At 46.4% G+C, this 12,715-nt stretch overlaps 1 protein-coding gene across 1 annotated transcript in view; it reads right to left on the bottom strand.

Annotated features, from left to right (window-relative positions):
- The window catches only part of LOC126285463 (protein takeout-like), a 63,446-nt gene that overhangs the window by 15,795 nt on the left and 34,936 nt on the right, over window positions 1–12,715 (bottom strand). The window contains exon 4 of the mRNA XM_049984876.1: window positions 211–347. Within this exon, the coding sequence (XP_049840833.1) occupies window positions 211–347 (137 nt within the window). The remainder of the gene's footprint in view (window positions 1–210; window positions 348–12,715) is intronic.

Genomic DNA, 12,715 nt, shown 5'->3' with positions numbered 1-12,715 from the left:
CATTACTTAATTTAGCTTAAACTAAATTACGCTATGGACAACACACACACCCATGCCCGAGGGAGCAAGACTTGAACCTCCGACGGGGGGCGCCGCGCGATCCACGGCAAGGAGCCTGAGACCGCGCGGCGGTTAATTGATGAAGTTGGTTGTTGCCGTATTGAGTAATTATTTTATTCTGCATGCGCAGCTGAGGTAACAGAAACTTACCGGTGGTGATGTTGCAGGCGCCCTTTCCCTTGATGGGCAGGACCAGCACCTTGCCATCCACCTTGTATGTACCGATCATGTAGATGGGGTCATCGGCGCGCAAATGTGCCTTCAGGCGGAAGCTTCCAGGCACCATTCTGCAGCAAAAGGAATGTACCTTTAATGTGCTCAGGGTACCAGATGATCAAGCCATATTCAAAGTAACACTGAAAGTTATTACGACTCTTTAATCCATGAGGTCACGGGGGGGGGGGGGGGGGGGGGTCGGAAGATAATTTTCTTATCGTCGGAAACTCGACAGGTTGTAGTGAGTAAATTGGAAAGAATCTCCGAGCTATCATTAAGAATGAACCCAGATGCTGTGAGAGTGGTTGGTGAAAGGGTGGAAGGTGGGAGGGTTCCACTTCGTTTTTCGATACATAGCTTTGGCTACACTGGCTACGACCATATCGTTTTCTGAGATTCTTTAAACAATTACCAAATAATTGGAGCAAAATCACACAAAACAGATGTAATATTGGACAATATATGTTTTCTTTTTGTTATGGTTTTAGGGCGCAAAACAGCTACGGTCATTAGCGCCCAGTCTGTGACTTAGGAAAAGGCAGAAATGGGAATGAAATTCAAAAAATTGGAGAAACTAAAAATAGAAGAAAAGCTTTAAAAACCACTATAGAAGGGGGTTGTTTTCCCAAAAAAAGAGCTTCAAATGACTGATGTCATCTCATTGGCACTAATAAACTCGAGAACGCGATCGGCTGAGCGCGTGTCATTTGCTAATATGGAAGATATATCAGGCGACAGCTGTAGACGGACGCGTAACGGAGTAGCATAGGGACACTCAAGTAAAAGGTGTGTTACCGCCCACAGCTGAGAGCAGTGGGGACAGAGTGGGGGAGGATCACCACTGAAAAGATGTCGATGGCTAAAAACACAGGGCCCTATCCGGAGTCTAGCTAAAATTACCTCCTCCCGACGACACGTTCGGGAGGAAGAGGTTCAAGCACAAGGAAGAGCTTTCACGTCCCGCAATTTATTATTGGGAAGTGTCGACCAATGTGCGTGCCATAAAACAGTAACACGACGACGTAAAACACTTCGTAGATCGGCGAAGGAAATCGTGCGAATAGCTGGCTGAAGAAGAGAGGCTGCAGCCTTGGCCGCTATATCGGCCGCCTCATTTCCACAGATACCAACGTGTCCTGGGATCCAGAGGAACGCCACAAAGACGCCCTCCTAGTGGAGCAACTGGAGGCAGTCCTGAATCCGGTGGACCAGAGGGTGGACAGGGTACAGAGCTTGGAGACTGAGGAGAGAGCTAAGAGAATCTGAGCAGATAACATACTGTATCCGCTGATGGCGACGGATGTATTGGACAACCTGGAGAACAGCGTAAAGCTCCGCAGTATAAACCGAACACTGGTCGGGAAGCAGAAATCGATTTGGGGCGTCGCCAACAATATAGGCACTCCCTAAACCTATCGATGTTATCGAGCCATGAGTGTAAATAAATGTGGCTTCCTTCATTTGCGCACATAGAGCAGCAAATTCCCGACGATAAACAAGTGAAGGGGTACCATCCTTTGGAAATTGACAAAGGTCACGGAGCAGGCAGGTCCGGGGATGGAGCAAAGGTGTTGCTGCACCCCAAGTTGTCAAGAAGGTTTTAGGAAAGCGGAATGAAAGAGAACGGAGCAGTTGACGGAAGCGGACGCCTGGTGGTAGTAGGGAGGAAGGACGGCCTACGTACCCTACATCCAAGGAGGCGTCGAAAGAAATGTCATGAGCCCGATTAGCAGGCATGGAAGACAGATGGCTAGCATAACGACTCAGAAGGACTGCTCGCCGATTGGACAGCGGAGGTTCAGCAGTCTCAGCATAAAGGCTTTCCACAGAGCTGGTGTAAAAAGCTCCAGACAATAAACCTAATCCACGGTGGTGGATAGAGTCGAGACGCCGAAGAATAGATGGCCGAGCAGAGAAGTAAACTATGCTTCCATAGTCCAATTTCGAGCGCACTGAGTGGTGATAGAGGCGGAGAAGAACCACTCGGTGCGCTCCCCAGGAGGTAGCATTCAGGGCACGGAGGGTGTTGAGGGATCGCAGACAGCGAGCCGAAAGATAGGAAACGTGTGAGGACCAGTACAATTTTCTGTCAAACATAAGACCCAAGAATTTGGCGACGTCCGAAAACGGAAGGTTGACAGGTCCTAGATGTAATGAAGGTGAAAGGAACTCCTTACGACGCCAAAAATTAACACACACGGTCTTACCGAGAGAAAAGCGGAAGCCGGTTTCGATGCTCCAAGAGTGGAGGCGATCGTGGCATCCTTGAAGACGTCGTTCAAGAACTCTAGTCCGTTCAGAGCTGTAGTAGATCGCAAAAGAGGGATCCTGAGACATCGGGAAGGAGACAGTCCACACTTGGATTTATGGCAATGGCAAACGGTACAACAATTACCACGGAGCCCTGGAGTACCCCGTTTTCTTGTGAGAAATTACGGGAGAGAGTAGTGTTCACCCACAATCGAAATATACGCTCTGTCATAAATTCGCGAAGAAAAAGGGTAAGCCGACATCGAAAGCCCCAAGAGAACAGTATGTGGAGTATGCCTGTCCTCCAACAGGTATCGTATGCTCTCTCCAGATCAAAAAATATTGCTACTATTTGGCGTTTCCGGAGAAAATTGTTCATAATATAAGTGGAGAGAGCAACAAGATGGTAAACTGCAGAACGATGTTTTCGGAAACCGCATTGGGCAGGTGTTAAAAGACTGCGGGACTCTAGCCATCAAGCTAAACGGCAATTCGCCATATGCTCCAAAACCTTACATACGCTACTCGTGAGAGAAATAGGGCGATAGCTAGAGGGGAGATGTTTGTCCTTTCCAGGTTTCGGAACAGGAACGACGATAGCTTCCCGCCATCGTCTGGTAAAAGTACTCTCGGTCCAAAAAACTATAAAGGCGAAGGAGGTAAATCAGACTATGGGTTGATAAATGCAGTGACATTTGGATGTGGATACCATTCGGTCCTGGGCGGAGGAGCAAGAAGAAGAGAGTGCATGTAGGAGTTCCCGCATCGACAAAACCGTATTATAGCTTTCGAGATTCTGAGACGAGAAAGCAAGAGGTTGAACTTCCGCTGCACGTTTCTTCGGGAGAAACGCTGGCGGGTAATTTGAAGAGCTCGAAATCTCAGCAAAGTGTTGACCCAATGAGTTAGAAATTGCGACGGTTTCCTCGAAATTATCATGCGCGACAGTGAGCCCAGAGACCGGGGAGAAATTAGGTGCCCAAATAACCATCGAATCCGACTCCAAACTTCAGAGGAGGGAGTGAAGGTGTTAAATAAGCTAGTAAAGAAGTTCTAGCTTGCCTTCTTACTATCGCGGAAGACGCGAAGGGATAGCGCACGGAATTGCTTATAGCGGATACAGTTGGCCAAAGTAGGATGGTGGCGGAAAACGCAAAGAGCACGTCGCCGCTCACGTACTGCGTCACGGCATGTCTCGTTCCACCAAAGAACTGGGGGGCGCCGCGGAAATTCGGAGGTGCGTGGTATTGAGCGTTCCGCAGCTGTAAGAATAACGTCTGTAATATGTGTGACCTCATCGTCAATGCTAGGAAAGTAACGGTCATCGAATGTCGCTAGAGACGAAAAAAGTGCCCAATCGGCTTGGGAAAACTTGCAGAGTCGCGGGCGCATATATGGCAGTTGAGGCTGTAGTCTAAGGACACATGGAAAGTGGTCACTCGAGTGTGTATCATCAAGAGCGAACCATTCGAAGCGCCAAAGCTAGCGGAACGGTACCGACAGGAAGGTCCAAATGAGAGAAATGGGGCAGAACAAAATGTAGGGTCTCCAGTGTTGAGGCAAACAAGATCCACTTGGTGGAAGACTTCTATCAATAGTGAGTTACGAGGACAAGGATGTGGAGATCCTCAAAGCGGGTGGTGGGCAGTGAAGTCCACAACCAGCAAATGGGGGGGGGGGGGGGTGGATGCTGACAAAGAAGATGGAGATCAGCTCGTGCACTGGTGTGGACGATGTAATGTATACAGTACAAAGAGAGAAGGTGTATCCAGAAAGGGTAAGACGGACAGCGACATCTTTGAAGGAAGTGTTTAAGGGGACTGGGTGATAATGTAGAGTATCATGGAGAAGAATCATAAGTCCTCCATGTGCTGGAGTGCCTTCAGTAGAGGGGAGATCAAATTGGACAGACTGAAAATGGGGGAGAACAAAGCGGCCATGGGGATGCAGCTTTGTTTTCTGAAGACAGAAGATGACCAGCGAGTATGATCGTAAGAGGATCGACAATTCATCCCGACTGGCTCGAATGCCGCGGATATTCCAGTAGATAATGGACATAGGGGGATCAGAAAATGGAGGAATGTGACCAAGGTTGACGTCAACTCAACAACTGCTCAGAGCTTACGACCGACAGCGTGGAACGGCATTCAGTCGAAAGCAGAAGATCCTGATCGATAGGTTGTTCAGGAGCAGCTCCTGCCACCAGCGATCGGCCGGTTGATCGGCCGCCAGCAGTGCGCCTAGGCGACACAGAAGACGGCCGAGGGCGGTTACCGCCATGTGGTGCTGTAGATGAAACACGCCTTGGCGGAGAAGGAGAGAAACTGGGTTTCTTATTAGCCTTACTGGAAACATGATGTTTAGATGCAGGAGGAACCGATGGTTGTGAAGTTGGGGTACGTAAAAGTTTTTCACGGGTATGCTCTTTTTTCGAAGTCTTGGTGTCTGACTTTTGGGCACAAGATTTAGCAGAACCCGATGAAGGGTGAGCCATAGAGTGAGCAGGGGAAAGTGTGGAGGTTGAACTGGCGATCTTTGTGCTGGCCGATCTGACGACTGTGGCACTAAAGGTGAGATCACAAGTATGTGTGGCAGCCACTTTTGTTGGCCGAGGAAGGCAAGGACAGTGCTGTATTTTCCTGTCTGAGGCACAGTGGGCTTTAGACTGGCGAATAATTTTCGAGCAGCAAAGGTCGACACCTTTTCCTTCACTCTGATTTCCTGAATGAGCTTTTCGTCTTTAGAAATGGGGCAACCTAGAGAGGAAGCAGCGTGGTCACTCATGTAGTTGATGGAATGAGGGGATGGAGGTGGACAAACACCCTCATGGGCATCCTTGCCACACGTAACACATTTGACCTGATTGGAACAGGACTGGCTGGTGTAATTGCACCACTGACACTGACAGCAACGCGTAGGGTTAGGGACCTAAGGGCGAACGGAAATTATCTCATAGACTGCTATGATGTTCAATGGAAGTTGAACTCTGTGAAATGCAAGAATACGGGTTGGAATGATGTTCTTGTCAACCCTTTTCATGACTCTATGAACAGCCGTTACGCCCTGGTTAGACAGGTAGTGTTGAATTTCCTCGTCGGACAATCCGTCGAGGGAGCGTGTGTAGACGACCCCACGTGACGAATTTAAAGTGCGGTGCGCTTCCACCCAGACAGGGAAGGTGTGTAGCAGTGAAGCATGCAGCAATTTTTGTGCCTGGAGAGCACTGACTGTTTCTAACAACAAGGTGCCATTTCGTTATCTGGAACAAGACTATACAGGACCTGCAATTGCGCCGACACTTTTCTGAATAATGAAATTGTTGACTGTGGAGAAGTCGTGACCTTCGTCAGACCGAGAAACAACAAGGAACTGTGGCAACGATGGCAGGCCTGTCTGTGGCTGAGGCTCATTGAACTTACGCTTGTGAGCAGACATAGTAGAAGATGAGGAAACCATTGCGAAAGTATCCCCCATGATTACCGGCGTCTCCGATGGCGCGCCCCTTCCTTGTGGGGGCCCTCTTTGAGGGCACTCCCACCTGAGGTGATTGTTCACACCTCAGGTCATACCTCCCGAGAAACGGACGGAGGGACCAATCGGCAGTTTCCCTAGGCCTGGACGGTACTAGGGGGTACGTACGTGTCCTACCTGTCTACCAGGGGCGGGGAATTACGTGTTACCCCGTCACTGGCTGCGAATGGAAATGCGTGGGTCGGCCTTCAGACACGCACAGGAAGGAAAAAAAGGGGAAAAAACAAAGGGAAAGGAAAGAAGAGAGGTCTCAAACGTCGCAGCTGAGAAAAGGGCAAAGAGAAGAGGTAAGGAAAAGAGGACAAAGGAAGAACAAAGACTTGCAAGCAGAGAAAGCAAAGAATGTGTTACATTTTCAAGCGCCCATCTCTGGACGTAGGCACAAAACGTATTCCTAGACGGGGAGAAAGGGAAGGGAAGAGGCGGAGGTGAGGGGGGGGGGCAAAGATGGATTGGGAAGGATGTGGAAAGGGAAGGTATGCAGCCCAGAAAGGAAGGAAGGCCGCATTAGCTCGTGGTCCCGTGCTCGCTACGCACGTATCCACAAAAGAGTTGTGGACCCCCTGGGGGGACGATATGTGCATGAATAGGACTTTCTTCATTAAAGATCTAACTCAATATATAAGGAAAGACCTTAAAGTTTCCATTCAAAGACCATACCGCCCAGAATCTGTATGCCAAATACGCAAAACTGCCGTGGGCAATGACGCAATTATCTCTCCGGCTCACCAGCCTCGAGATACCGGTTAGCAAAACACCGCATCCTGCTGTGTGAAGAAGTACATGACTGCCTGCTGCACACGTCAAAGCATTTTTAAGGGACCAAATGTGTGATAACCTCGTGGGTAGAAGTCAGGTCTATAGGGTGTGTAGTCGAATGTGTCTCACTTGAGTTGGCGGAAGTTCTGCGTTATGACATTATTACGCGTAAGAACTTCCCCCCCCCCCCTTTTGGCAGCCGTGTATCACAAGTCTCTAGAGGAACGGAAGGTTCCAAATGATTGGAAAAGAGCACAGGTAGTTCCAGTTTTCAAGGAGGTTCATCGAGCAGATGCGCAAAACTACAGGCCTATATCTCTGACATCGATCTGTTGCCGTATTTTAGAACATGTTTTTTGCTCGCATATCATGTCACTTCTGGAAACCCAGACTCTACTCTGTAGGAATCAACATGGATTCCGGAAACAGCGATCATGTGTGACCCGGCTCGCTTTATTTCTTCATGAAACCCAGAAAATATTAGCTACAGGATCCCAGGTATATGCCATTTTCCTTGACTTCCAGAAGACGTTTCGCACTGTCGCCTGATAAACAAAGTAAGAACCTACGGAATATCAGATCAGCTGTGTGGTTGGATAGAAGAGTTCTTAGCAAACATAACACAGCATGTTGTTCTCAATGGAGAGACGTCTACAGACAAAGTAACCTCTGGCGTGCCACAGGGTGGTGTTAATGGGACCATTGCTTTTCACAATATATATATGACCTAGTAGATAGTGTCGGAGGTTCCATGCGGCTTTTCGCGGATGATGCTGTAGTATACAGAGAAGTTGCAGCATTAGAAAATTGCAGCGAAATGCAGGAAGATCTGCAGCGGATAAGCACTTCGTGCATGGAGTGGCAGCTGACCCTTCAGATAGCCTAATGTAATGTATTGCGAATACATAGAAAGAAGAATCCATTATTGTATGATAGCGGAACAAATACTGGTAGCAGCTACTTCTGTAAAATATCTGGGAGTATTCCTACGGAACGATTTGAAGTGGAATGATAATATAAAATTAATTGTTTGTAAGGCGGGTGCAACTTAAGATTCACGTTGAGTCCTTAGAAAATGTAGTCCATCAACAAAGGAGGTGGCTTACAAAAACACTCGTTCGACCTATACTTTAGTATCGCTCTTCAGTATGGGATCCGTACCACGTCGGGTTGACAGAGGAGATAGAAAAGATCCAAAGAAGAGCGGCGCGTTTCGTCGCAGGGTAATTTGGTAAGCGTGATAGCGTCACGAAGATGTGTAGCAAACTCAAGTGGCAGACTGTGCCACAGAGGCGCTCTGCATCGAAGTGTAGCTTGCTGTCCTGGTTTCGTGAGAGTGCGTTTCTGGATGAGGTATCGAATATATTGCTTCCCCCTACTTATACCTCCCGAGGAGATCACGAATGTAAAATTAGAGAGATTAGAGCGCGCGGAGGCTTTCTGGCAGTCGTTGTTCCCGCGAACGATACGAGACTGGAACAGAAAAGGGAGGTAATGACAGTGGCACGTAAAGTGCCCTCTGACACACACCGTTGGATGGCTTGCGGAATATAAATGTAGATTTAGAAGTAGATGCGGGAACATATGCTATCATGGAGCAGCAGCATCCCTTGCCCCACACCATTCCACAACAGTTATTTTTAACAAACCTGCTGCCCCATACACATTCTTCATTATCCTGTGGACGTCTACCGGCGTTTGTCCTTCCACAGTCAAGGAAAGAAGAACGGCATCTTGGTCCTGTTTGAACGAGCTTCGTAATAACGTTGCCACAGTTAAGATTTCCTTGTTTACAGGACGCTGGTTGTGAAGACACGAATGCCATTCTGAACCCTTGTCTGTAAGTCGGTGCGTATACACCCTCATCGGAGTCGTGCTGCAGGCTTCAGCAACGCGCTCCAAGGGAAGCTTTTGTTGCCCCTTATAGATTTACTTCAGGATCGCCATTAAAATATAGTCGTTGGTATATAGTGTTGGTTTACACACTGATTCACTGATCAATTGATTTAATTCTGAATAATTGACTGACATGAGCAAATAGTGCAACTGGTGACTGAAAATCAAGATTAATTAAAAGTATATCAGCACTATGTGGTTCCTCCAGCTCGACAATAGATAATTTAAAGAAGCAGAGGAAAAGCGTCTATTAATAAAACATAGTGGACGTTCAAAATACTAGTACTTTTGGACATATGAATCTATCATTAATCAAACATGCAATGTATACCTACGTAGAGCCCTTTACGAAATGATTCTTCCCTTAATAAAAAAATAAATGAATGGGTCTATACACATTCTACAAACGCAAACGATTAGGACGTATCCCATGAAACATAGATTTGGTAACAGAGAAACAGTGACACTGAAATTCATTACAAGTAGGCTGAAATATTTATTCTCCCCAGACAACTAGAAAAACGTGACCCATACACATGAAAATTTAATGGTTACCTGTACCTGCTTTTGATAACCAAGTTGTTGAAAAATTATCCATATACCTTGCCTGATGGCTTTGTAAGTCAATGAATAGTCTTCAAATAGGAGTAATTTTGAGTTATGGAAAAACCACACACGCCATTACTACCAGGAGAGAAAAGGAGATGAATTGAGGGTTTACTGTGCGGCAGCATTTGTTAAGGAACCTTCGCTTTACTGCGTTTCTGGTTACAAATTAGACTTAATTGGCAGGGCGCTGTTTCTTGCGAGCTCCGACAACAAAAGATGCGTCTCTGAGAGCGAAGATCCTCTTCCCTGACCTATGTTGCCAAAATCCTTCCTAACAACTCCGTCGGGAAAAAGTTGTTCTACACTCTTCCTCTCTTTCTTCAGCCAATAAATGAACTTCCTTTTGGCGTTACTGTACTCTCAGTGGCTCTGCGAAGAATTTCAAGGAAACCAAAGTGCATGTCTCTTTCGTTTTTAAACAGAGTTTTTCTGTATGAGCGGTCCGTTCAGTGACATCACTCGGTTTTCAAAGACTTATTCCGCGTGCTCAATAGTGATCTCCTGTGTCTCTTACGAAAATCTGTAAGTATGTTCAACAGCTAATTGCGCTTTCTGCCGAGATTGCTTCTGATTCCATTTCGTAAAATGATCTCGCAAGCGGTCGCTACGGGAGGCTCTTCCATTTGTGGAATTCACATAAGGATGCAACAGGACATCACAGAAATCTCTGCCAGCCCTCGGTCAGTAAGTGGTCACCACCCCCCGTTGTCCCTTCTCACTAAAAGCGGAATGGGGCTCCTAGCTATCCTGGCGTGCTGTTTACTGCGTGTGTCATACAGTTCAAAATATTTCTTTGTTTCCCAATAGCATACAAGTTTGTTTTTATACTGCTGTAAGAAACACCCGTTAGTACATTTAAGAAGACGGTGGGTCTTTGATTTGAATCTTGTGTATTGGCATAAGTTGTGAGTTCGTTCCTTACTAAGGTCCAGAAGCAAGATCCTATTTTTATTCAAATAAGACAACCTCAGTAGAACAACTACTTCAATCTTAATATCGCTCCTTTAATTTCTTTTCCAAATTTCTCTTTGGTCTGTTTAGCTTTTTGCTTTGTGTGGAGACTAAATGACATGGAGTGAAGCCTGTACCACGCTTTATTAACTAAGTGGTCGCATTATAAAATACACTGATGAGCGAAAATATTATGACAACCTGGAAACAGTATTGTTGTTCCACCATTGAAAAGCAATGGAGACGCGATTGTGTGCAGCGCGCATTCGGCAAGTCATGAGTGGGTTTACCGGTGTACAGTCAAACGACGCACCGCGAAGGAAGGAATTATCCGAATGGGACGGAAATCGGTAGGTAGGTGCGGTGAACATATACAGATAACATACGATTATAGTTTCGTAAAAAATTGGTTATTCATTTAAGAGTAAGATTTTCAGAAACTCAGCAAGTCAGTAACACATTGATCCACCTCTAACACTTATGCAAGTAATTATTCGGCTTATGTAATTCTGCAGGCTTTCGTGGCCGTTGTTACTGCAGTTAAAATCTTCTGGGTTATTAGGCTATGTCATTTCTACTAAAATTATCAACATTTCGACCCCTCTGCTGGGATCCTCCTCAGGGTCGTATGGTGTTCACACTGCTAGAACACTGGGATCCTGTGGAAGATCCCACCAGAGGGGCCGAAACGTCGATCATTTTAGTAGAAATATGACGCGGCCTAATAACCCAGAAGTGTTTAACTTGGTATTCGGCTTGATATTCATTCGTAGAGCTGTTAGATGTCATCCTAAGGAAGGTCGTGCCAAATTATGGAAACTGGGGCGTTAAATCATCAATATCCCGAATTTGCTGAAGGGCTCTGCCGTAATTCTCCAAACATTTTCAGTGGGGGAGACGTTCTGTGACAATATTACTCAAGGTAGAGTTTGGCTAGCACACGAACAAGCATCAGAAACTCCTCTCAACTGCAGGCGCGCATAATCTTGCTGAAACGAGGATGGCTTGTCATGTAGGGCTACAAAATGGGGGCGTGTAACATCATCGATGTACCGCTGTGATATAAAGGTGCTGATGATGACGAACAAAGGGGCCCATCTGAAAAAACGAAGCGGTACCCTAGAACATCACTCCTCGTTCAGGTCATATGACGGTCGACAGTCAGTTTAGTACTCCACCGCTATCCGATGCATTTTCGAACACACATGACCTGGCCATCTGGACTCGGTTCTAAGCATCACCAACGACCGTTCTATTCAAATGAATGAGATGGAAATCTGTCTTCTCGTCGTGCTTGCCAAGCCCTACCTTGAGCAGCAGGGCAGTCAAATCTCTTCCCACTTGAGAACGTTTGGAGCATTAAGGGCATGGCCCCTCAGCCGTATCGCAGTTCTGACGAACTAACCTGCCAACTGCCCAGAATTGGGCACCATATCACTAAGGAGGAGATTCAACAACTCCATGAATTAATGTCAAGCCGAATAACTGCTGGTATAAGATCCAGAGCTCGACAGAAACGCTACTGTCTTGCTCAGTTTGCGAAGCTTTTTCTCTTCAGTGAGTCGCCCATTTTTTCTGAAACTGTAATCATTTGTTCTTCACAGTGCATTGTTTTTTTTTCTTTTTGTCCTAGAGATCGTGACACAAGAAATCTGCCCACAGGTCACACACTTACCGTGCGTCGTGGGAGTTAATTCAGTAACCGATAGTCCTCAGATGTGCTCCATCTAGTTCAGCTGAGGCTTATTTCCTGGCTATGATATCAATGTGTTTTCATTATCATGCTCCTTAAATCACTGTTGTACGAGTCTGGGATTCTTCCACGGACAGACTCTTTCTGGAAGATGACACCGCCCTCGGGGATGATATCAATATGAAGATGTGATCCACGTGGTCCTCAGACATTTTCGCATGTACATAGGCGTTGTGTTGTGTTTGATTACTACCATAGGCCCGATAGAAGCCCACACTGATGTTCTCCATGGCTACTATCGACTGTACGGTGCGTTTTTCAAGGATCCGTTCATCTGAATAATCTGGAGAACAATATCGACCTTGTATTAGAAAGAAACATTATTCGTCCGACCAGGTGGGAAGTTTCCATTAATCCATGCCATAAGGTTGATGATACCCTTGATAACGCAGTCATAACTGACGATGTCGTTGGACCAATATGGGAACATAGCATTGTAATCGGTAGTCAGATCAGCCACACATCTTTGCCTATTCTAAATTACATAGAGCTTGTATGCCTACAACCTCTAGATTCAATTATGAGGCGTATACGTTCAACACTTGGTCAACTGCTAATGTTTTCAACACTTTGTCAGCTGCTATTATTTCACTAACTTTTCATCATTTTACACAGATGCTCTCGATAGTAGCCCGTGAACATCTGACCAGCTCCTCGTTTCCAGTGACCGGACCGTAACAAGTTGCTCTG

The sequence above is a fragment of the Schistocerca gregaria genome, chromosome 8, assembly GCF_023897955.1.
Source record: "Schistocerca gregaria isolate iqSchGreg1 chromosome 8, iqSchGreg1.2, whole genome shotgun sequence".
NCBI lineage: Eukaryota > Metazoa > Arthropoda > Insecta > Orthoptera > Acrididae > Schistocerca > Schistocerca gregaria.
Note: the sequence above shows the minus strand (reverse complement) of the source record. Positions and strands in the feature narration are given on the sequence as shown.